Source organism: Mycothermus thermophilus (genome assembly GCF_041956435.1).
Source record: "Mycothermus thermophilus strain CBS 625.91 unplaced genomic scaffold VTJ04scaffold_2, whole genome shotgun sequence".
In the NCBI taxonomy this organism is placed as follows: Eukaryota; Fungi; Ascomycota; class Sordariomycetes; order Sordariales; family Chaetomiaceae; genus Mycothermus; species Mycothermus thermophilus.
Genome location: NW_027191428.1, coordinates 3018401 through 3038220, shown reverse-complemented (window position 1 = coordinate 3038220; position 19820 = coordinate 3018401). Strand labels below are relative to the sequence as shown.

At 56.7% G+C, this 19820-nt stretch overlaps 6 protein-coding genes across 6 annotated transcripts; 2 read left to right on the top strand and 4 right to left on the bottom strand.

Annotated features, from left to right (window-relative positions):
- Positions 1-3316: 3316 nt before the first annotated feature.
- On the bottom strand, positions 3317-7805 carry VTJ04DRAFT_3269 (uncharacterized protein; the record flags this gene model as incomplete). Its single annotated transcript, XM_069361150.1, has 4 exons — positions 3317-3761; positions 4184-5246; positions 5364-5557; positions 5737-7805. 4 exons carry the CDS (start codon positions 7803-7805, stop codon positions 3317-3319), a joined length of 3771 nt encoding a protein of 1256 aa, XP_069221790.1.
- A 1915-nt stretch (positions 7806-9720) lies between these two features.
- On the bottom strand, positions 9721-10239 carry VTJ04DRAFT_3268 (uncharacterized protein; the record flags this gene model as incomplete). Its single annotated transcript, XM_069361149.1, has 1 exon — positions 9721-10239. One exon carries the CDS (start codon positions 10237-10239, stop codon positions 9721-9723), a length of 519 nt encoding a protein of 172 aa, XP_069221789.1.
- Positions 10240-12239: 2000 nt separating this feature from the next.
- Positions 12240-14171, bottom strand: VTJ04DRAFT_3267 (uncharacterized protein; the record flags this gene model as incomplete). The annotated part of the gene is made up of 3 exons (XM_069361148.1): positions 12240-13820; positions 13896-13979; positions 14046-14171. 3 exons carry the CDS (start codon positions 14169-14171, stop codon positions 12240-12242), a joined length of 1791 nt encoding a protein of 596 aa, XP_069221788.1.
- Positions 14172-14302: 131 nt separating this feature from the next.
- VTJ04DRAFT_3266 (uncharacterized protein) lies at positions 14303-14947 on the bottom strand (the record flags this gene model as incomplete). The annotated part of the gene is made up of 2 exons (XM_069361147.1): positions 14303-14560; positions 14780-14947. The coding sequence occupies 2 exons, from the start codon at positions 14945-14947 to the stop codon at positions 14303-14305; spliced, it is 426 nt and encodes a 141-aa protein (XP_069221787.1).
- A 1396-nt stretch (positions 14948-16343) lies between these two features.
- On the top strand, positions 16344-17036 carry VTJ04DRAFT_3265 (uncharacterized protein; the record flags this gene model as incomplete). The annotated part of the gene is made up of 1 exon (XM_069361146.1): positions 16344-17036. The coding sequence occupies one exon, from the start codon at positions 16344-16346 to the stop codon at positions 17034-17036; it is 693 nt and encodes a 230-aa protein (XP_069221786.1).
- A 625-nt stretch (positions 17037-17661) lies between these two features.
- VTJ04DRAFT_3264 (uncharacterized protein) lies at positions 17662-19483 on the top strand (the record flags this gene model as incomplete). The annotated part of the gene is made up of 2 exons (XM_069361145.1): positions 17662-18099; positions 18170-19483. 2 exons carry the CDS (start codon positions 17662-17664, stop codon positions 19481-19483), a joined length of 1752 nt encoding a protein of 583 aa, XP_069221785.1.
- Positions 19484-19820: the final 337 nt, after the last annotated feature.

Genomic DNA, 19820 nt, shown 5'->3' with positions numbered 1-19820 from the left:
AACTTCCAAACCCTCTGCCGCTTCCCCGCCGGCATACCCGCCAGGTACAGTACTCGATGCATTCCGGCGCATCTGGGACGTGACGGCACGCTTAGCTATGTAGACGTGTCGTGTCCATCACAGTGCAGCCTGCGCGCCATTTCCAATCCTTCAATTGCCTCCTCCCCGGCCACACCCCCGAGCTGGTCGGCACTTGGGCCGGCCTCCGTACCTGACAATCCTTACCGTCCAGTTCCTTACAACCCCGGAAAACGTTCCGGCGGGGGCCGTTGACCCCCACGTCCGCAACACGGGCCTCTGGGGAACAACCAGGGCCAAGAACCGGAGAGTCGAACGGGAGGCTCCTCCGTCCCACAGCACACGCCAGAGAACAACTCCCCGATGCAGACCTTGGCCCAACAACACGGTGCCCGCAGCACCACAGACTTAGCCGCCTGGGCAGAGCCCGAGAACACCGCTTGAAGCATAACGAAAACCTATGTACGGTACCGCAACACACCCATCCATTGACCACAAGAACGTGGACACACGACAAAGAGTTCCAACCGGACAGGTGAAGAACGGCCAGGATTCTGCCGCCAGCCTCACCGCACACCTTGTCGCGGATTGGTTGTCCGAGGTGCTGCCGGCCACCGGCTCCACAAGCCGTTTGCTTTCCCGAGGACGCCAGGTCCGTTTTCGTCCGGGGCTCTCTTCATACCTAACCTCCGCTAGCAGGGGTGAGAACAACATCTCTTGGGCTCGTGATCCCGTCAGTTTTTGGCTCAGACGGGAAGCTCGAAAAGGACGATGAGGCATCAACGGACCACATAGGATCCATTGGGGTTCAATGCCTCAATGCCTCATCAACTGAGCCCATGGCATCCATAGCTTGACCCCGGCTCAGAGATGGTCTGACATGTTCCAACTGCCGCTGTCTTGCAGGTCCCAACTCCGTCCCTGGCCGCAAACGCAACCGCTCGGTCCGATCACTCACCGACATGTCCATATGTCTCGGTACCTAGGTTGTCGCTTTCAAATGAGATCTATGAGTAAGGTACGGAAGTATCCCCTGCAGCAACAAGCAACAACAAAAAAAATAAAAGCTCCCTAGAGAAGGTAGGCCGCCTCGCTGCCCCACAAGTTACTGACCTGGATTTTGGTAGAGTTGCAACGCCAGCCTCCCCTCTTTTTTTCTCTCTTTCTTCTTCTCTCTTGCTGTCTATCACATCTGCAGCAAATCTGCATTTCTCCCCGTTCTCTTCTCCACACTATTGACTTCCCGGGCCACAGAAACACCAATGCACAACCCTGGTTCGTGCATCTACTATGTGTTACGCGCGGAACAGCTCCACGAGCTAGATAGACGGTTCGGGGGCGACCTGGAGCTGCGAGACGGCGGGGACACACGACAACTGTATGGCCATTGATGAGGCGGACTGCATCTCGAGCTGGCGAACTGTTTGGTGAGCAACTTCCTGTGTGTTGCAACCACCCCAACGCCATGAAAGAATCATGCCCGGTACATTCGTCTCGCTCTCTTCCCCACGCTCTCGCCATCTTGCTTTGCAGCCTCTTCCTCCACCAGTTTTCTGCTCATGCATTGCTACCCGTGCTACATCCCAAGACCCGGCCCAACCGCCCAATCAGTCTTGGGTGACATGATCATCTCTGTTGTTATTGTCCCTCTTTCTTGTCCAGCTCCCCACGCTATGTCCGCAATGTCTCTGGCGCTTGTTGTTTTTCCCACTATCTCACTGACAAACCAGCTCGCACGGCCCGGCTTATCCAGACACCGAGCTACCTACTGCGCAGTCCAACATCCCGTTGCGACGCCGTGTGAATGAACCGAAAGAAACGTCAACTAGGCCGTCGTTGCATTGGAGCAGAACTTGTCCGGGTTGGCCCGGTGGTCTGGCCGACGACGTCGCCGGTGGACGGCCGCCCCGCCAAGATGTTGATGCCACCACGGTACCGAGGCCCGTCTCGCCGGCACATGTTGAAAGTTTCTCAATTCCATACACAGGACGCGCAATATGCCATCTATCTGACATGTCAGATGTGCCATCACGGTCAACATGGGGGTGCTATTATCACCGGCAATGGCTGACCTAGGTATTGTATGGGTACATACATACATACTGCCGTTCGCTACGGTCGGGAGAAGCTATCGGGGAACTCTTCTCTTGCGTCCAAGCCGGGCGGCGTCTGGGTACATACAGGTCGCCAATGCATGGCCAGCCGGTACACATTCCGTAGCGATGCCCAATGACAGCTGGGAGACAACCAACCCGAACCAGCACTTCCACCGTGAAAAAAACAAAAACGATGGGCAGCTTTCTTACCGGGTTCGGTCATTCCACACCTTGCTCTACGTACCCTACTCTCTAGAAACCTTGGAGCCAGCCACTTCCCCTTGACACACCCACCACGTCCACTGTCGAGAGGCTGTTCGCCGCGTGTTAATGGTCGGTGCCACGTCAACGAGAAACCAGCCAGTATTGCCTCTTTACGGCCCCAAGGCATGGCATGGCGCTTTCGAGGAGCGAGAGCGAGGGGGGAAAAGCGCTTACTACTGCGAAAAGAAGAGAGCAAATGTTTGCTGCTGCTGCTGCTGCTGCTGCTCCTACTGCTGTATTCGGGACGCGCGCCGTCAGGTTGGCTCCGAGTCTCGGCATGCCGGAGATGGCGCGATAGGTAATAAACAAATCTGCTTTCTTTCCCTTCCCAGCCCCTCTTCGGGTCGTGGAAATGTCTCCGGGACACACACAGGCTCGGTACACACACTCTCTCAGGCAACGCTGCAGGTTGCAACCACTACCGTTTCTTTTTTGCCATGTTGCGCTGGCAAAACCGTAGATCGTTCGCCGATCATTTTCATATCATGTCGTTCATTGGATCCAATTAGGCGCTCAATACCTAATATGTAACTACACACTCAAGACTGGCTGCTTGTTTGTTTTTGTGCCGGCTTGCCTGCTTGCCGGCTCGCCGAAAGCGAGCTGTTGCTGCTGCTGCTGCTGCTGCGTAGGCGAAATGCCCGGAATGCTTTTACCGAATGAAAAGATGTGATATTCCTTGTGAAAAAAGGACCACCGAGGATAGCTTACGCAACAAGAGGCACTTCTTCCTCTTTTTAGTGGTGGAGGTTGATCTCAGTTGCATGTACCTGGCAGGAGTAGCTGTAGCAGTACTAGCAAACAGGCAAAGCAGAGCGTCCGTCAAACGGCATAAGACATATTTGCCTATATGCCAGGATTTGATATACCTTACGTACACATCAAATACCTGGCCTAGTAGTACCCCTACATACCTCACGTTTCCCTTCGACCGGGTATTACCCCCCTCCTGCTCCTCCTCCTCTCCCTTCCTTAACCACCTCAAGCACCCACCCCCTATCACCACCATCCCCATCCCCCCTCGACCGGAACCTACACCTCACCCCCCTCATCTTGCGCACCATCGTCTCAGCATCTCTCCCCTCCTGCCGACCGCTCCCATCATCATCACCACGCCGCCGCGTGTGGTCGCCGTCGAGGGTCAAATCGGCCTCTTCCAAGTACGCCCTGTCCTCGGCCGAGATTGCGAGCAAACCCGGCGCCGACGAGCCCTTGAGGATTGGCACGCCCCAGACGGCGGTTTGGATCATGACGCCGACGAGCACAAGGAAGGACAGCGCGACGTGGAGGAAGAGGAAGGTCAGCCAGGCCCAGCGGATGTGGATGTAGGTTTCGGTGGTGAGGGGGGTGCCGTGAAGGGTTGTTGTGGCTGTGGAGCGGATGCTGTAAGGGTGGGCGGTTAGTTAGTTAGGTTTTCTGTTAGTATTGGTGGTGCTGGTGGTGTTCCTTGGGCTGGTGATGGGTTTGGAGTGTTTGACAGGGCAGGTAGGCAGTGATGGCGGGGAGGCAGATGAATGGATAGTCAAAACGCTGCCGATACCATCATTACTCCCCTGACCACTCCCCTGTCGTCTCGTAGACGGGAAACGGCATATGGTGATGATAACCACGTCCAGCCAAAGGGAAACAAAAAAAAAGAAAAGTAATAATAAAAAAATCCAAAGGAAACGAATCAGACAACAAGAAAGACCCCCATCGTCTGCCTCTCCTGAGCAACACTAAAAAGAAAGGGAAACTCGAAAATGGGTAACCAACAGAGGGAAAAAAGACAAGGAGAGGTAGAAGAAGAAAAAGGCTCTGCTTACGCGTTCGTCAAACTCACGGCCACGTTGCTCGTCAAGGTTCGGACCGCCTCAATTATCTGCGTCACGCCGTCCCCGTCCGCGGTCTCAAACATGGCCAGCCCCAGCGCCTCGCTCGCAGGCGTCCCGCCGCCCCAGGTTTGCGAGTAGGCCCCGCGGAAGACGGAGCGGAGGTACAAGTTGAGAGAGGCCACGGAGGAGCGGTGGACGGTGTACACTCCTGCTCCTCCTTGGTTCTGATATTGATGTGATGAGGTGCCGTCGCTGCTGCTTTGCAAGAGCACAGCTTCAGATGAACCTTGTCTTCCTCCTCCTTCTTCTTGTGCACCGGAGGAGGCGGATGAGGAGGAGGAAGTATCCCGCCGCCATCGTCGGAGCGGAACCAGCGTACCCCCGGGTCCTTCACCCCCCGCCGTCAGCGTCGCGGAGTGCACCACCCGGCTGGTCGCCACGCCGGCTTCCATCGAGACTTGGTACGTGTTGACGCAGAAGTGTAGGAGGACCTCGATGGCGCGGAACGTGCCGCTGCCGTCCGCTGCTCCTGAAGAGGAGTTGGAAGAAGCTGTCGGGGCGTCGTCGTAGTGGTAGACGAGAAAGAAATTCCCCACCCCGCCCACTACCCGGCCGTCTTGATCCGAGAATGCCAGGCTTGTGCGGGTCGGGAGGAAGTCGTCATCATCATCGTTGACATCAACATCGTTTCCTCCGTTCCCAGCGCTGCTGTTGCTGTTGTTCGTCACAGGCCAGGAGACGTTCAAACCCCACGACCCCTGACCACCACCAGCACCACCATCAACGAGAAACACACCATTGGGAAGCTCCGCGCGCCACCCCGCTGCCGCGGTTGTTTGGTTACCACCGCCGCCGACGCGGACGGTTCGGTTGGAAACAACCAGCCGGTCGGACACGTCGGCCACGGCGGCGCAGATGGCCAGCGAGGAGGCGTCGGGGAAGCGGCAGTTGCCGGTACTGCAGGTTGGTGGGAGGGGTGGAACGGGGGTGGTGATGGGGTGATGGATGCCGGAGTGGATGGCGAGGATTTCGAGGGATGGGAGGAGGGTGGTGGCTATTTTTGGTGAGGGAGAGGAGGGGGAAGGGGGGAGGTGGTTAGTAACTAGGCAACTGGCTGAGGATGGGGAGGAGGAGTAAAAGAAGGGATGGAAAGGGGGGTGTGATGACTTACTACGACTACCAGTGCTACTACTGGCACTGCTGGATGGACTGGATTGGGGGTGGGAGTAGGAGTCGCTGAGCTGGAGGACCGCGGTACCGCTGCCGGCTTCGAGATGGCGCATGGGATAGGTTATGGCGCCCTGGGTCAGCGGGGAGATGAGGAAACTTGTCATCAGCGCTGTGGCTGCCGTCATGCCGAGCGCCCTATCATCGACGAAAGAGAGAGAAAAAGGGATGCGTCAGCCAACGTTCATCGAACAACACGAAGCCTGCCAGCCAGTCGCGCCAGGTCGACGGCGGCGACGGCGGCAATGGCGGGAAAGGCACGGATGGCAGCAGTTCATTGCCTTCGCCCAGCCTCGAGAGTCTTGTCGTCTCCTTACCTTCCCTTCCTCCTGAACAACAACACCCCCGCGGCCGCAGGCGACCGCTTCGCGTCCTCAAACAACACCCAATCCTTCAGCGGCTTGTCGCAGCCGCGGGCGAACGAGTTCCACTTGAGCTGCGACAAGCCCTCGGTCAGGGGCACTGCCAGCGCGAGCTGGCAGATGGCGACCAAGAAAGCCACCAGCGTGTTGAGCGACACGCTCAGGGGGAACTCGCCAGCGCCCAGGCCGTACCCGTCGAACGTCCACAGCACGGCAACGATGACGGCCATGAGCAGCGCACCGAACAGGAAGCAGGTGATTTCGGCGATCCAGTGGCTGGTGAAGGAGAAGAATGCGGGGAGGCAGGATTCGGTCTGGGGGTGTTTGGTGTTGGGATCGTCGTTGTGATAGTAGTAGCTATCAGCGCCGGGAGGGACGGCGCCGTTCCCGTTGACGTTGGCGTTCCCATTCCCATTCACGTTCCCGTTCCCAAACCACCCTGTCCATCCCCCCCTCCTCAAACTCCCTATCGTGGTCATCATCCCCTGCCCAAGCCCACCACCACCACCATTCCCCTCATCCAACATCCCCATCTCTTTCGCTTTCTCTTTCTCCCTCCTCTTCCGTCTTTTCCTCTGCCGATCCCAAGACCGCCTCGCTTTGGGAGTGTACATGCCTTCGGGAATACTGGGAAAGGTATCTGCTGCAGGGACGCCTACTACCGCCGGTTCCACCGCGGAGGCGTCGACTTGGGACTCATCCTTGGGCTGCTGTTCTTGTTGTTGTTGATGGTGGTGGCTGGCGGAGCTGTAGTTAGTGTTGGAGCGGGAGGTCGGGGCTGCCGCGGCGATGGCGGCTTCGGCGGGAGAGGGGAAGGTGGTGAGGTCTGAGTAACTCATGAAGGGGAGTTGGGTTGTGAGGGGTTGCTGCTGTTGGGGTTGTGATGTGGCAATGTGCTGCTGCTGCTGCTGCTGCTGCTGTTGTTGTTGTTGTTGCTGTTGCTCCTGTTGATCCTGCCACTGACCAGCTTCATTCGCTGCTATTGCTGCTCCTCCCGTCGCCGCCGCCGGCGATGATGCTGGTGGTGTTGTAGTAACACCATTCTCAGATGCCGAATTTCTCTTCGACCCCGTCACGTACGTCGTCTTCACCAACCCCTTCCCCCTCCGAAGCTCCCGTATCCTCGCCGCCTGCAGCTCCTGCATGTCCCTACTCATACTCCCGCTCCACTCTTCCTCCTCCTCACCAACCTGGCTTTGCCATACCCCTGGCGTCCCTACCGCCCTCTCTGTTGTCGTTGCTGTTGTTGTCGCTGCTGTTCCCTCGCCGGCTGTCGTCGTAGCAGTGGTCGATGCCAGACCACCACCACCACCGGCACTCATTCCCGTCCCTCCGCCCTGTCCATTCCACCACCCAGCATTACCACCGCTTTTCTCCTGCTGCCCTCCCCCCTGCTGAGCCCCCGAAACAGCCGCCACACCAGCCGCCACAGCCGTTGCGCCTCCCCCTCCCCCTCTTCCTCCTCCCACATCCTCCTGATGATACCTCCCCCCCATTCCCGCCTGCGACACCGGCACCGGCTGCATCCCCGACTGCGGCGGAGCCGGAGCCGACGAAGGCGGAGCCAACCCACCCGGTCCGCGGTACCCGTAGTATCCAGCAACCTCTTCCTCGTCCTCCGAGGCGACCCCTTCGTGAACCGAGCTGGCGGGTGAGACGGTGAAGACGCCCGCGGAGCTGACTGTGCCCATCCTTTGCGGCGGAGAGTAGGTCCGTCGGGATGCGGTGCGGTGGGGGTGGTAGTAGTACTGGAAGAGGGGAGGAGGGTGTTGGTCGAGGGGGGAGACGGCGGTTGGGTCCGGGGCTGTCGCCGCCGCCGTCGCCGTCGGGGGTGAGGTGGTGATTGTAGTGGTGGTAGTGGTGGGTTGTGGGGCCTGGTAGTAGTAGTAGGTGGTGCTGTTGTTGTTGTCGCTGTTGTTGGCAGTGGTGGTGGTGGTGTACTGATAGCTCCCGGTCCGAGGGTCACTGGCGCCAGGGCTGGGCCCGAAGGCTCCCCCGGGTCCGGGGCCACTCGGGGCAGACATTGCAGTAGCGCAGATTGGTGACGGCGGCAACGGCCTGGTAGGTGAGAAGTACGGGCATCACCTTGGTGATTTCTGGGTGTATGTACCACGTCACCTGGAGGTTTAAGGTGAGAGGTGGATGAAAGGACTAGCTAGGTCAATGGCCCGAATTTGAGCGCGTTGTTTGTGAGATACCTCCGAGTTGATGTGTCTGATGCTTGTGGTACCCAAGCTGTGTCCCCGCTAGAAGTGCTACCAAGTAGTTGTTCAGGTGCTTCTGAGTGGCATGAACTTCGGAACCCCGGCGGTGTAAGCTTGACTTGAAGCTGACCCGGCGGAGGGAGATTCGGCCTGACTCGGGGCTCGGCACAGCGAGATGTTTTGTCGCCAACAAGGGTGACGATGACGGCAACAATGGGTCCGTTTCAGGAGAAATCAAAATCAAGATGTGAAAAAAGTAGAATTGAACGATTAAACAGCTCAAATCGACGACATGTCACTTTGTCCCATTTTCTGTTTGACTGTATGTGTGCTTACTATGCAGATGATCCACGATCCTCCACTTCGGATCCCGCGAAGGCTTGGAGGAAGAAACGAAACAAACATGTAAGCGAAGCAAAAGAAGCTCTCCCAAGCACGTCCGCCTCCCATTTTTTTCTTTCTTCTGAGCGGGAACATCGGAGAGGAAACTCGGATATGAAACAGTAGCGCGTGCGGTTCCCTACAGGACATGCATGTGGTGGTGGTATCGAGGTGGAGGAGGAGAGGGGAGGGGAGGTCAGCCCGGGGTAACGGTGACATCAAATGCAGCAGGGCCCTACCTAGAATCTTACTTTACACCACCGCCCGGTCTTGATGGAGAGAGCACTACGTTGTTCACCTCAACAGGAGAGGAGAAGGAAGCCCATGCGGCAAAATACTGAATGGATATTGTAAACAGAAACAGCAAACATTGGATACCCTCGTGGTGGCCAGGTATATACAAACGTTCTGTGTCACCAAGTCCAAACGCATTTAGCCCATCGGTACATATAATCGGCAGCCAGCATGGCTTCCCTGCCTCTATCGAGATTTGCAACTTCGATGAAGAGAGGGCTGGTGGTGAGGGGATGGCGCAGCCAGGCCCAACAGTCTTCCATGCCGAGGCGCAACAACACGACCCTTCGCTTGGCCTGAACGACAACGGTCGCAATCTGGCCGTCGGGACGGGTCGTGTTTGCTGGTTGCCGTGCGTTGTTGGTTGCTGTTGGTGCCAGAAAGGAAAAAAGGCCGGTCCCGGTCTGTTTGCAGCACCCATCCGAGAAAACTGCGCTGTATGCAGGGCAGCAAAGGTATATATCCATATGAGAAACCCGAGTATGGATGTACATACATCCAGCGCACAACGCAAACAAGCTCGGGACACAAAAACACACACCGTGCATTTACTTCCCCAGCTGTTGCTGACCTGCCAGTTTTGGCAGTGCTGACATCTGTTGTCCATCTGGGGCATTCTTCCGGGTGAAGTCGAAGATGCACCGCGCTGTTGGAGAACATGGGGAAAAGCCCTTCCCGTCTGTGTCAGACGTCGAGGGCGACGGCGGGACGAAGCGAATGGTGGATGTCCAAATGGGGCATGACAAGATCGGCGCCGGCCATGTTGGCGAGGCATTCTGAAAGACTGAGAACCCCAAGACTCAAAAAATCACCTACCTTTACGACCTGTCAAATCCCCGCCGGGAAAATGCCGCTGCCTGCAAGTGTCTTAGTTGGACTTATTGTCTCCTCACAACCCAACCACAACAAACATCTTGACTTGATCCTACTCAACCCACCAAAAAAAACCGGCCCTCTCCCACCACCAAAGCTGACATGCTGTCCCAATCAGTGTTATCCGCCTATCCCTCTCCGTCTCAAGCGATTACCTATCGAGACAATAATACCACCAGGCTGCTCACTAGAACGGTCGGGGAGTCAGAGTGAACTTCACATCACCACCGAGCCGAGTTTTCATAAACTGTTTCAGCTCAATGAAATCTTGCTTGGTGAATCCTTCGTGCAAGCCGAAAGTCCGAAACCATATAAACAGCTGGTCGAAGCGTTTGCCAGAACCGTTTACTGCAACCGCCTCCAGGAATCGCCGTGTTGCTTCCGCTGTTGCCGTGGAAGAGCGGCTGTGTATCTTGATCGTCTGGGCACAGATGAGCCCAGAAAGAGCCTCAAGGCAATGATCGTTCAGGTCTTTCACCTTCAGGTTAATGTTCTTGAGTTGCGGGAGAGATTGGATGATGCACTTCAGGTTGTCGTGTTGGAGCACCTCGGCAAGAACCAATGTGTGGAGCTCCCGCAAAGAAGTAATGGCCTGGACTAGTTTTTCCCGGCGGTCTTGGTGAACAGTCTCTGGGGCTCTCGCGAAGACGCGCCCGCTTAATTCAAGCTCCCAAAGCCCTGTCTGCTTGCTCAGGGCCTCGAACATGGCATCGGTGATACGTTGGGTGGTAAGGGTCAGCTTGAGGGACCGGAGGCGGATTGGCGACGATTCGAAGGCTCGTATAAAGATGGGCTGTAAGAAAGGAATAGACCGAAGAGTGAGAGTTCTGAGATGAGAACAGCTCCTTAACCAAGCCGTGATGTGTTGAGTATAATCTTGCGGTTCGTCTTCCCAGTCTATAAGTTGCATGGCATCGATTTCACTCTGTACCGCTAGACACACCGTTTCAAGTTCGCGAAAGCATCGGAGCACGCTAAGCGAAGACATGGCCGTGCCATCAGGGAGGCGCAGCGTCAGCATCAGGGATTTAAGTGAGCGAGAGTGTCGTCCCAGGCTCTTGAGAATTGGTAGTTCTGGTCCAAAGGGAAGACCAGCGAGATCGAAGCTTTCTGCCCAGTGTTAGTAATTGCCGGGAGCTCCAAGGCATCATGTATGTGAAGGTTCACGAATACATACCGAGAGTATCAGGTTTCAAGTTCTGAATAAAGTTATGCAGTTGGTTGTAAGTATATATTTCCCGAGGGCGGTCCCCGACTCTGAGAGGTAAATAGACTTAGCCCGAAGTTATTGTCCAGGACTTGTCTTCAGCGATGGTACAGTACTTACACTGAATTGAACTTGGGGCAGCTGGTCCGGATGGCGCTGCCGACGTCCCCATTGAGCAACGAGGGGCCCACACAAACTATCTCAGTCAGATTGGGCAAAACTGTCACCAACCTCTCAAGACAGGCGGGAGACAGGGACATGACGTGCAGTTCCGCAATCCTGCTTGGTCGCCCCTCATTACTAGCTTCCAGTGTAGCCTTGCAAAGCAAGTCCGCGATCTTTGAAACAACAACGTCATGGTCGATTATGTTGATCTCGTCTTGTCGGATCCCGAGGCTCTCGAGCGGATGACCTCCAAAGAAGTCGATTAAATCCTCAGGCCTGAGAGGCTTAAGCTTGGAGATATATTGGTAGAGGTTCTCTAGGTCTAGCCGGGTGATCCAAAGGAAGTATGGGAAGAGGGTTGTTCCAAGGCATGACGAGACAATAGAACGCCAGAATGCATGGAATGCACGACAGAAATCATCCTCCTTGTCCACGTCACCGTAGATAACGCATCGCTCGTAAGTCTGATAAATGGCGTAGAGCTCAGGCAAGGCCAGGTCTGCGAATGCCCAACATGCCTGGCCAAAACGAAGGATATCCGAAAGAGCGGAAAGCCCCTTGGCCAACTCTTGCGCCACGAGCCGCCAGATTTCGATGGGAAGTCTCGAAACAGGATGATGCGGGAGTTGCTGCATGGCCAAAGTAGCCCAGGTACCGCGCTGGAGGGCAAAGTACGAGCCGAAGGAAATGGTTATCTGAAAGGGTCAGAATACACGGGTGTCTTCATCCAGTGGAGGTTTGTTGGTTGTCAAGAGAACTTTCAATGTACTGCCTTCTAAGGTTGGTGAGTTCAGACGTCCTTCGATGATGCGGACAGGTGCCAAGCCATACTACAGTAAGGTACGTACCCCTTTCGAAGATCTATCCAGTTAACCACTACAGCGGCCCACCACCACCACCACCACCACCACCACCACCACCACCATCATCATCATAAAACATGCAATGAGCCCGGCTAGGCAAGGTTTCATAAAACGAATACCCAGTAACAGTACAACAACACGTAGTTACCCAATTCTCACAATCCCTTAAACCCAACAATGCGCCATTACCCTGAACCGCCCCCATCCCATTCCTTAATAGCAGTAGTTCCGAGACCCTTTCCCTAACGCCGATCCGAATGTGCTTGCTTGCCATCTCATCATCGTACACACACACCCCTCCCCCTCTTACTCCGCATACAATTACAATCCCACCCGCCGCGATAAGGATGATGATGACGACGAGGATGATGACACCCCACCATCCCCGATCCACCCAAAATACCTCGCCCCTAGTGCAAATATAAAAACAAACAAGACATACAGGCTCACAAACAACAACATGCCCGCCTCCTAGTGCCCATGTCCATGCCCATGATGTTCATGCTCCTCCTCATGACCATGCCCATGACTGTGACTATGACTACTCCTCCTCGACCTCGGGCTTTCCGGTCGCGACACCTGGTTCGGCGAGGGGCAGCATCCTTGCCCAGAGCAATCGTCGACGCAGTCGAGCAAGCAGACGTCGTTATTCCCCGGGTCGACGGCGGCGCAGGGGGGTCGTGAGGATGCGGACTGGCTCAGAGCGGTGTCGTTCGCTGCCCCACCATGGCCATGGTCCGCTCCTACCGCGGTCGTGGCGGTCGTGGCGGCGGTGGTGCGGCCATACCCGTGGGCGTGGGAGCGGTCGGTGCAAAACTCGGGCTGGATCGTCGCCGAATGGATGCCGTAGGCGTGCAGGCACTTACGCGCCATGCGGGAGAGCTCCATGTATCGCTCGCCGTTGGCCTCCGAGATGTCGAAGGCGAGCTGCACGTGCATCGACGCGACGATCTTGGTGTCGGACAGCTGCCAGATGTGCACGTGGTGGCAGCTCACGACGCCCGGGAGCGCCTGAATGTCCTCGCGGACCTCGTTGAGGTTGATGTGTTCGGGCGTGGCCTGGAGGAGGATCTTGGATGCCGCCACGGTGAGCGGGACGCATGAGTGGAGAATGATGAGGGTGATGAAGAGCGAGACGATAGGGTCGGCGTAGTACTTGCCCGGCCAGTCGGTGAGCCAGATGACCAGAGCGGTAATAATGACGCCCACGTTGCCCAGCGCGTCGCCGAGGACGTGCAGGATCATGGCGTTCATGCCCATGTCGCCATGGTTATGGCCGTGCTTCTTGCCGGGCTTCTTGGGCTTGTTGTGGTTGTGCGAGTGGTGGATGCCCGAGCCCCGACGCTGGCGTTTCTGAGGTGCCTGTCTGATAGGGACGGGGCGGGGTTCATCGCCACGTTTCAGGAGCGGCGTGTCCTCGTGAACATCATCGGCCTCGTCCTCCTCGTCTCCAACATTGTGGATCCTGCGGTGGACTACGGATGAGTCATCCTCGGTGTTGCTGCTCTCGCTGCTCAACTCATCACCAGGTCGTGACCGGCTGGCAGCAATGATCTCCTGGCGGAAACTAGCCGGGTGGATGCTCATATCGCCGATGTTGCCCAGCCGGCTGCGGCGCCGATCCCTCCTGCCGCCCTCTGTAGCCTCATCGCGCGAGACCGAATGGCTCCGATACCTCGCGATAGCCGTTTCGGGGAAGATATCGGGTCCGCTCTCGTCTGCGATGGTTTCCTCATCCTCAACGTGACCGGCGCGGCCCTCCTCGGCAGCACGGGTGGCGTCCGCATGGGTGTGATGGTCGTCGTGGGCGTGGTCGTGGTGATCGTGATCATGTCCTCCTCCCGGACCGTGGTCGTGGCCGTGTCCGCCGAGGATGACAAAGCCAGCGAGGTTCGAGGCAAGGCCAAGGCAACCGACAGCCAGGATGAGCTCGGCATTCGTGATTTCGGGGGGTTCGATGAATCGAGTAAGCGCCTCGAGGACGATAGACACGCAGAGTGCGATGAGGAAAACGGCGTTGAAGAAGGCACCCAGAATCTCAGCACGAAGCCACTAAATTGCGAGTCGCGTCAGCATGACAGAACAGTTGGTGGTGGTATGGTGGTACAAATCTGCAACCACACTCACCCCGTAAGAATATTTATCTGTAGTGGCTTTGCTTGCCACAGACACGGCCCAAAGACCGACGAGGAGGGAGATGATATCATTGAGCTAGGGCGAGGTCAGTTCTCGAAACCACGCACATGAATCGGCAGGCTCTTTTCCGGGTGGGCTCACCATGTGGAAGGCATCGGCCATCAGAGCCAGCGAGTGGACGGCAAACCCGACACCGAGTTCCAACAGGAAGAAGATGGTGTCCAGGACAAGCATCACTTTGATGCGCGTGGATTTTGACCACCCCATGGCGGGCGATTTGGCGGCGCGAGGCCGTGGATTTGGAAAAGAAATCGATGTTGGTTTGGTGGATGAGTGCTCAAGGCGTGAGGGAACCCGAGGATGCTGCTGTCGGCCGGTTCCCTATTTTATTTCACGCGTCACGGCGTTGCGGTTGCTTTTTGGAGGGAGGATTTGATTTGGGATTGTCGTCGCGTCGCTGACTTATCCCGGAGATTGGCGATGATTGAAGTTGCCCCCCTTGGGTCCGGGTCAAGGCGGAGACGCAGGGACGGAAGTTGGCTGATGTCGCCGCCGTCTGAACCCAGGGGCTTACTACGCGCCGTAGCGATGGATAGCGATCGATCCTTGCCCTGAACAGCAAAGAGGACGGGAAAGGGGCTGGCTGAAAGGTTGACCTGGATTCAGGTCAGGTTCGTTATCAAATGAAGCAAAGAGTTATCAAAGCTGCCCTGCGCTTCCCTTCGACGACAAAAAGATTGCATGGAAAAGGAGGGATGCGGATGAATGCAAAATGAAGACTCATCATCTCCATGCAACTTTTGTTCTTGTTTCGCGGTCCGTTGAGATTGTCCGGGCCAAGTGGTAACACACCTCGGCCAAGAGCCGTTTGTTACGTCAACCTGGAAGATGGTGGGTCTCGGGGCGAAAACTTCAAGAGACGGCAGGCTGAGCTCTTCGCCGCGATTCTCCAGAAAAGTGAAGAGCGTGCCAAAACAGCTCAAACACGTGAAGTGCTCTTCCGCAGGTGATCGCCAGCTGCAGGGATCAGCTGAGCAGGGCATTCCGGTTGGTGGCTGGCCGGAGGATCCGCTTTTTGTTCAGCAGGGGTGGGCGATCCGGGCGTCGGGTCTCGGTCTTGGCAACGGGCCGCCCCTCCTGCATTTCCATCCCCCCCCACCCCATGCCTTTTCCTTCAACAAAGCCTCTTCATCTCATCAGGAAGTGCATCTCAACTGCACCTCAACTGCACATTTCCCCCGCACCTGTGACCTGACATGCGACTCCAATAACGCAACATTTTAGCCTCAAACTAGTGGAGGGTTGCATCTCTCAAAGGCTTTGTTTGCTGCGCCGAGGAAGGCCGCGTGTCCCTCCTTTGTCAGTAGTCCTGCTCATATCTCAAGATCAGGAAGAAACATCCCAACTGGCGCGCAAATGCCAAGTGTTTGCTGTGGCCGGCAGCTGATCATTTGCCAGGCTGCATCCAGTTGAGGGGTTGTTTTCTGTTTAAGAAGTCTGAGTGACGGTATACAGAGAGGTCAGGAAAGTGAAGGGAGCAAGCCGAAGGGACTATGTCTTAATTCGGTGTTTGTTCAAGAACTCAAAGAGTCGATCTCTCTTGAGAGGATTCAGGGGGACTCAGAAACTCATGGTCTTAGACAGACGACAATGGGCCCATCGCGGTGTTAATCAACTGTTAATCGAGACTCGGAATGAGATCAAAGACCGAGTCCAGCTCTGAAGTCATATCCATACCCCTTGGTCTCGGGGCCGAGTTCTCGGAACAATGTCTGTCTCTAACGGATCAATACTCGTCGGCATTCAAAAACTCGCCGTCAGGTAGTCCCAAGATGTCGTGATTATCCCCTATCGGATATATTCCGGACAGATTCCCTTATTTGTCAGCCTCTTCAGTTTATGGTAACCAGCTGACTCAACCTGGTCGCCGGCCACATTTGAGGAACGAGGCTCTAGCAAAAGAACCAAGCATGAGTCCAACCACTCCGTACAATTCTATCTGATATCTATGTAGTGTCGATTCGTGGCACACACAAACACATCCAACGGGAGCTGTAACCGATATGGCTTCAACACATGAACAATGCGTCTTGGGAACGACGAGCTGGAGGCTCGTGATGATTTCCAACAACTTAGAAATCCATAGATGGAGATGGAATGAGGGTCATGATCACCCATGAGAGCAGTGAAACGGGGCTCGGAGACTTATGGCGGAGACCAACACAATGGAGATGGCATCACCAGATGAACTCAGAGATGCGCTGCCTTGGATACGTCCTGGGAAAGTATATAAAGAAGGCATCAAGACGCGATATCAGACCGTTCAAACCACCATCAATCACCAGCAACCGACCAAGCAAGCAATCAAAGAAGCATATACAGCCTCACCTTGTCAACTCAACTCAACAAAGCCACCAACCTCTCAAAACCACCATCACCATGTCCACCACAACCACCACCACCAACCTCCAACCCATCACCCTCTACGGCAAAGGTGGTCCCAACCCGCCCAAAGTCGAGACCCTCCTCCAGGAGCTCTCCCTGCCGCACGTCATCCACCCCATCCCCATCACCGACGTCAAAACCCCGGCCTACCTCGCCATCAACCTCAACGGCCGGCTGCCCGCCATCCACGACCCCAACACGGGCCTCACCCTCTGGGAGTCGGGCGCCATCCTGCTCTACCTGGTCGAGCGCTACGACCCGACCCACAAACTCAGCTTCCCGCCCGGGTCCGACGAGGCCCAGCTCGCGCGGCAGTGGCTGTTTTTCCAGGCCTCGGGCCAGGGCCCGTATTACGGCCAGGCGGTCTGGTTTGAGAGGTATCACCACGAGAAGCTGCCGTCGGCGGTGGAGAGGTACAAGAAGGAGATTCGGCGGGTGACGGGAGTGTTGGAGGGGCAGCTGGCGCGCGAGAAGGAGAAGTGGGAGGGAAAGGAGGGGTGGGATGGGCCTTGGCTGGTGGGAGGGAAGATGTCGTTTGTGGATTTGGCGTTTGTGGCATGGCAGGTGGCCGTGTTTAAGTTGTTTGGGGAGGGCAGGGGGATTGAGGAGGGGGAGTTCCCGCTGGTGAGGGAGTGGATTGGGAAGATGATGGCGAGGGAGAGCGTGAAGAAGGCGGTTGTTTTTTGAATCAGAGATGGGTTGTGGGTTGAGATTTGTTAGGTGGTCTCGGGGATTCTGGCGGTGTTGCTGGAGAGTCTGAAGTGGTTCCTATCATAGTTTCGTTTAGAGTTGGTCAGTAGTCTCTTCTTTCTTTTGCACTTGTTTTGACGCTCTTTAGTTTCATCATTTAGTTGCGGTAGTGTGACAATTTGAAATTATAATTGCGCAGAGCCTTGAAGCATACAATGGGTGGAAGTCGAAGTCAAGTGTATACTGAAGACAATAGTGACATGAACCTTGATGGACAGTGACGTCGTGGCAGCAGAACAGGCGTTGGCGGTGTGCCCCTCGCAGCAACGACACGGCAGCTTGAAGGTCAAGGACATCTTGATTGGCCAGAGATGCAGCAAGTGGAGAAGCTGTGGGGACCCGACCGGGGGTTCCGTGCCGCGATGACTTATCGGCGTCATGATGCGGAGCGGTATCGCAATCCGGACAACGAGTCGCGGAGGATATCAATTGATGCATCCGGTTTGGGGCAGGAGGCCAACATCCATAAAAGCACCTGAGTAGAAGTATATGGAATTTAGAACCAACCCAGCACTTCCGTCTATTCTCACCTTGACTCTTCACTCTCACTATCATCATCACCATGGACCCCGCAGTGTCAAACCCGGAACTTGAGTCGTTCCGCGAACAGTGGAGGGCCGAAGTCCTCGCGAGACAGGCCCAGCAACAACAGCAGCAACAACAACAAGTATCACCGGGCCCGGCGGCTGGTCCGTCCCGGCCTTCTACTGTCATTGCCCCTCCTGCTGCCATTCGCGGGAAACCTCCGAAGCATCCTCAAAAGCAACTTCCGAAGCAGTCGTCATCACAGGATGACGACGATGAGGACTATATGCCCATCACTCATTCCTTTGATGAGTCCTCCAGGCCGGATGCGACATCAGCAACCGATTATCATCGTCCTACAAGCTCGGGGAATCGAGAGCCGGTAACGGCGCTCGAGCACTTCGAGAGGGCCGTCGAGAAAGAGGCGGCCGGCAACCTCGGAGACAGTTTGCGCCTGTATAGGCAGGCTTTCAAGGTAGGTCGCATCTCATGAAGATAGACACTAACGGGCGACGAGGCCAGAAACTCACCATATAACCTCGCAGATGGATGAGAACGTGGACAAGAAGTATAGGAACAAGCACTTCCCCAAGCCGCTGCCGAAACCCGCTCAGCCAGCCCCGGCCAAGGACGCTCCGCTGGTTGAGCCCAAGCCCCTGACGGCGCAGTCCATGAAGGACCTGATCCGCAGCTTCTCAACCATGTCCATCACTCCGGCCCCTCCCGAGATCGAGGGCACGCCGCCGCCTCCGTGCCCTCTCGCCACCTTGCCTGAGGAGATTCTGGCCCACATTCTCCTCGAGGTCGCCCTCATCGACGTGGGCGATTTCATGCGTCTCGCCCAAGTCTGCAAGCGCCTCGCCTACCTGGTTGCCACCGAAGACCGCATCTGGCGGCGCATCTGCCTGGGCTCCGAGTTCGGCTTCGGCGGCATGCACTACTATTGGCAATGCCAGGTTGCCTGGGGTCCGCTGACCGAGGGGGACCTGATCCGCGAAGCCGCCGAAGCGGAGCGGGAATCCTCTGAGCCAGGCACCGCGGCGCTGCTCGGCCCGCCCCCGCCGATCCCTCCGGAGGCGGACCGGATCCCGGCCTCGGCCGACGCCCTCGCCGAGCGCGCCCACCGCCTGGCCGAGGAAAACACCACCAACACGCTGGCCTTTTTCGGCTCGCTCTACTCGCGCTCCTGGCAGCGCATGTTCCGCCTGCGCCCGCGCGTGCGCTTCGGCGGCTGCTACATCAGCACCGTCAACTACATGCGCCCGGGCCAGGCGAGCCACAGCGTCGCGACGTGGGCCGCGCCCGTGCACATCGTCACGTACTACCGCTACCTGCGTTTCTTCCGCGACGGCACGGTGCTGAGCCTGCTCACCACGGCCGAGCCGAGCGACGTCGTGCAGCATATGACGCGCGAGACGCTCGAGCTGCACACCGGCGGCGCGAACCCGCATCTGCCGAGCGCCAACGTCGCCAAGTCGCTGCTCCGCGGCCGGTGGCGGCTGGCGAGGGCTGAGGACAACCCGGAGGCGTCACTCAGCGAGATTGAGGGGGACGTGATTGTCGAGACGGAAGGGGTGAGCAACTACATCTACCGGATGGAGCTGACGATGCGGTCGGCGGGCAAGGCGGCGGCGGGCGGGCCGGGCCCCAGGAACAATAAGCTTGTCTGGAAGGGGTTTTACAGCTTCAACCCGCTGACGGGCGAGTGGGCCGACTTTAGCATGCGCAATTCCAAGCCGTTTTACTACAGCCGCGTCAAGTCGTTTGGGCCGAAGGGGGATTTGACGAGGCCGGGAAAGGAGGGAGCGGGTTCGGTTTCTATCGGCCGGCCCAAGGACGCGGAGAAGAGAGCCAAGTGAAGATGGTGTGACTACCTTGGTGTGTTCACACATACAGGTAGGTAAGGTAGTCGGGGGTTTAATTGGAGGGACCAATTTGTGGGAGTATGATGAGCATTGGGTCATGATGGATAACAAAAAGGCGTTTTGGGAGCCATCATGTGTAATTAGGTACCGGCATTATGGTTCTGACCTGTCTGATAGAATGAAGTGGCAAACAAATCTCATCATGGCGTCTTGAGCATCTCGTTGGATGTTGTCTTTCCTGATCATATGATGGGATAAAGTTGACCACGAAAAAGGGGCTTCAGGGGCTGTGTCTTGGCAAGGCTCGCCTGGTTGCGGCTCCGCGGGCTAA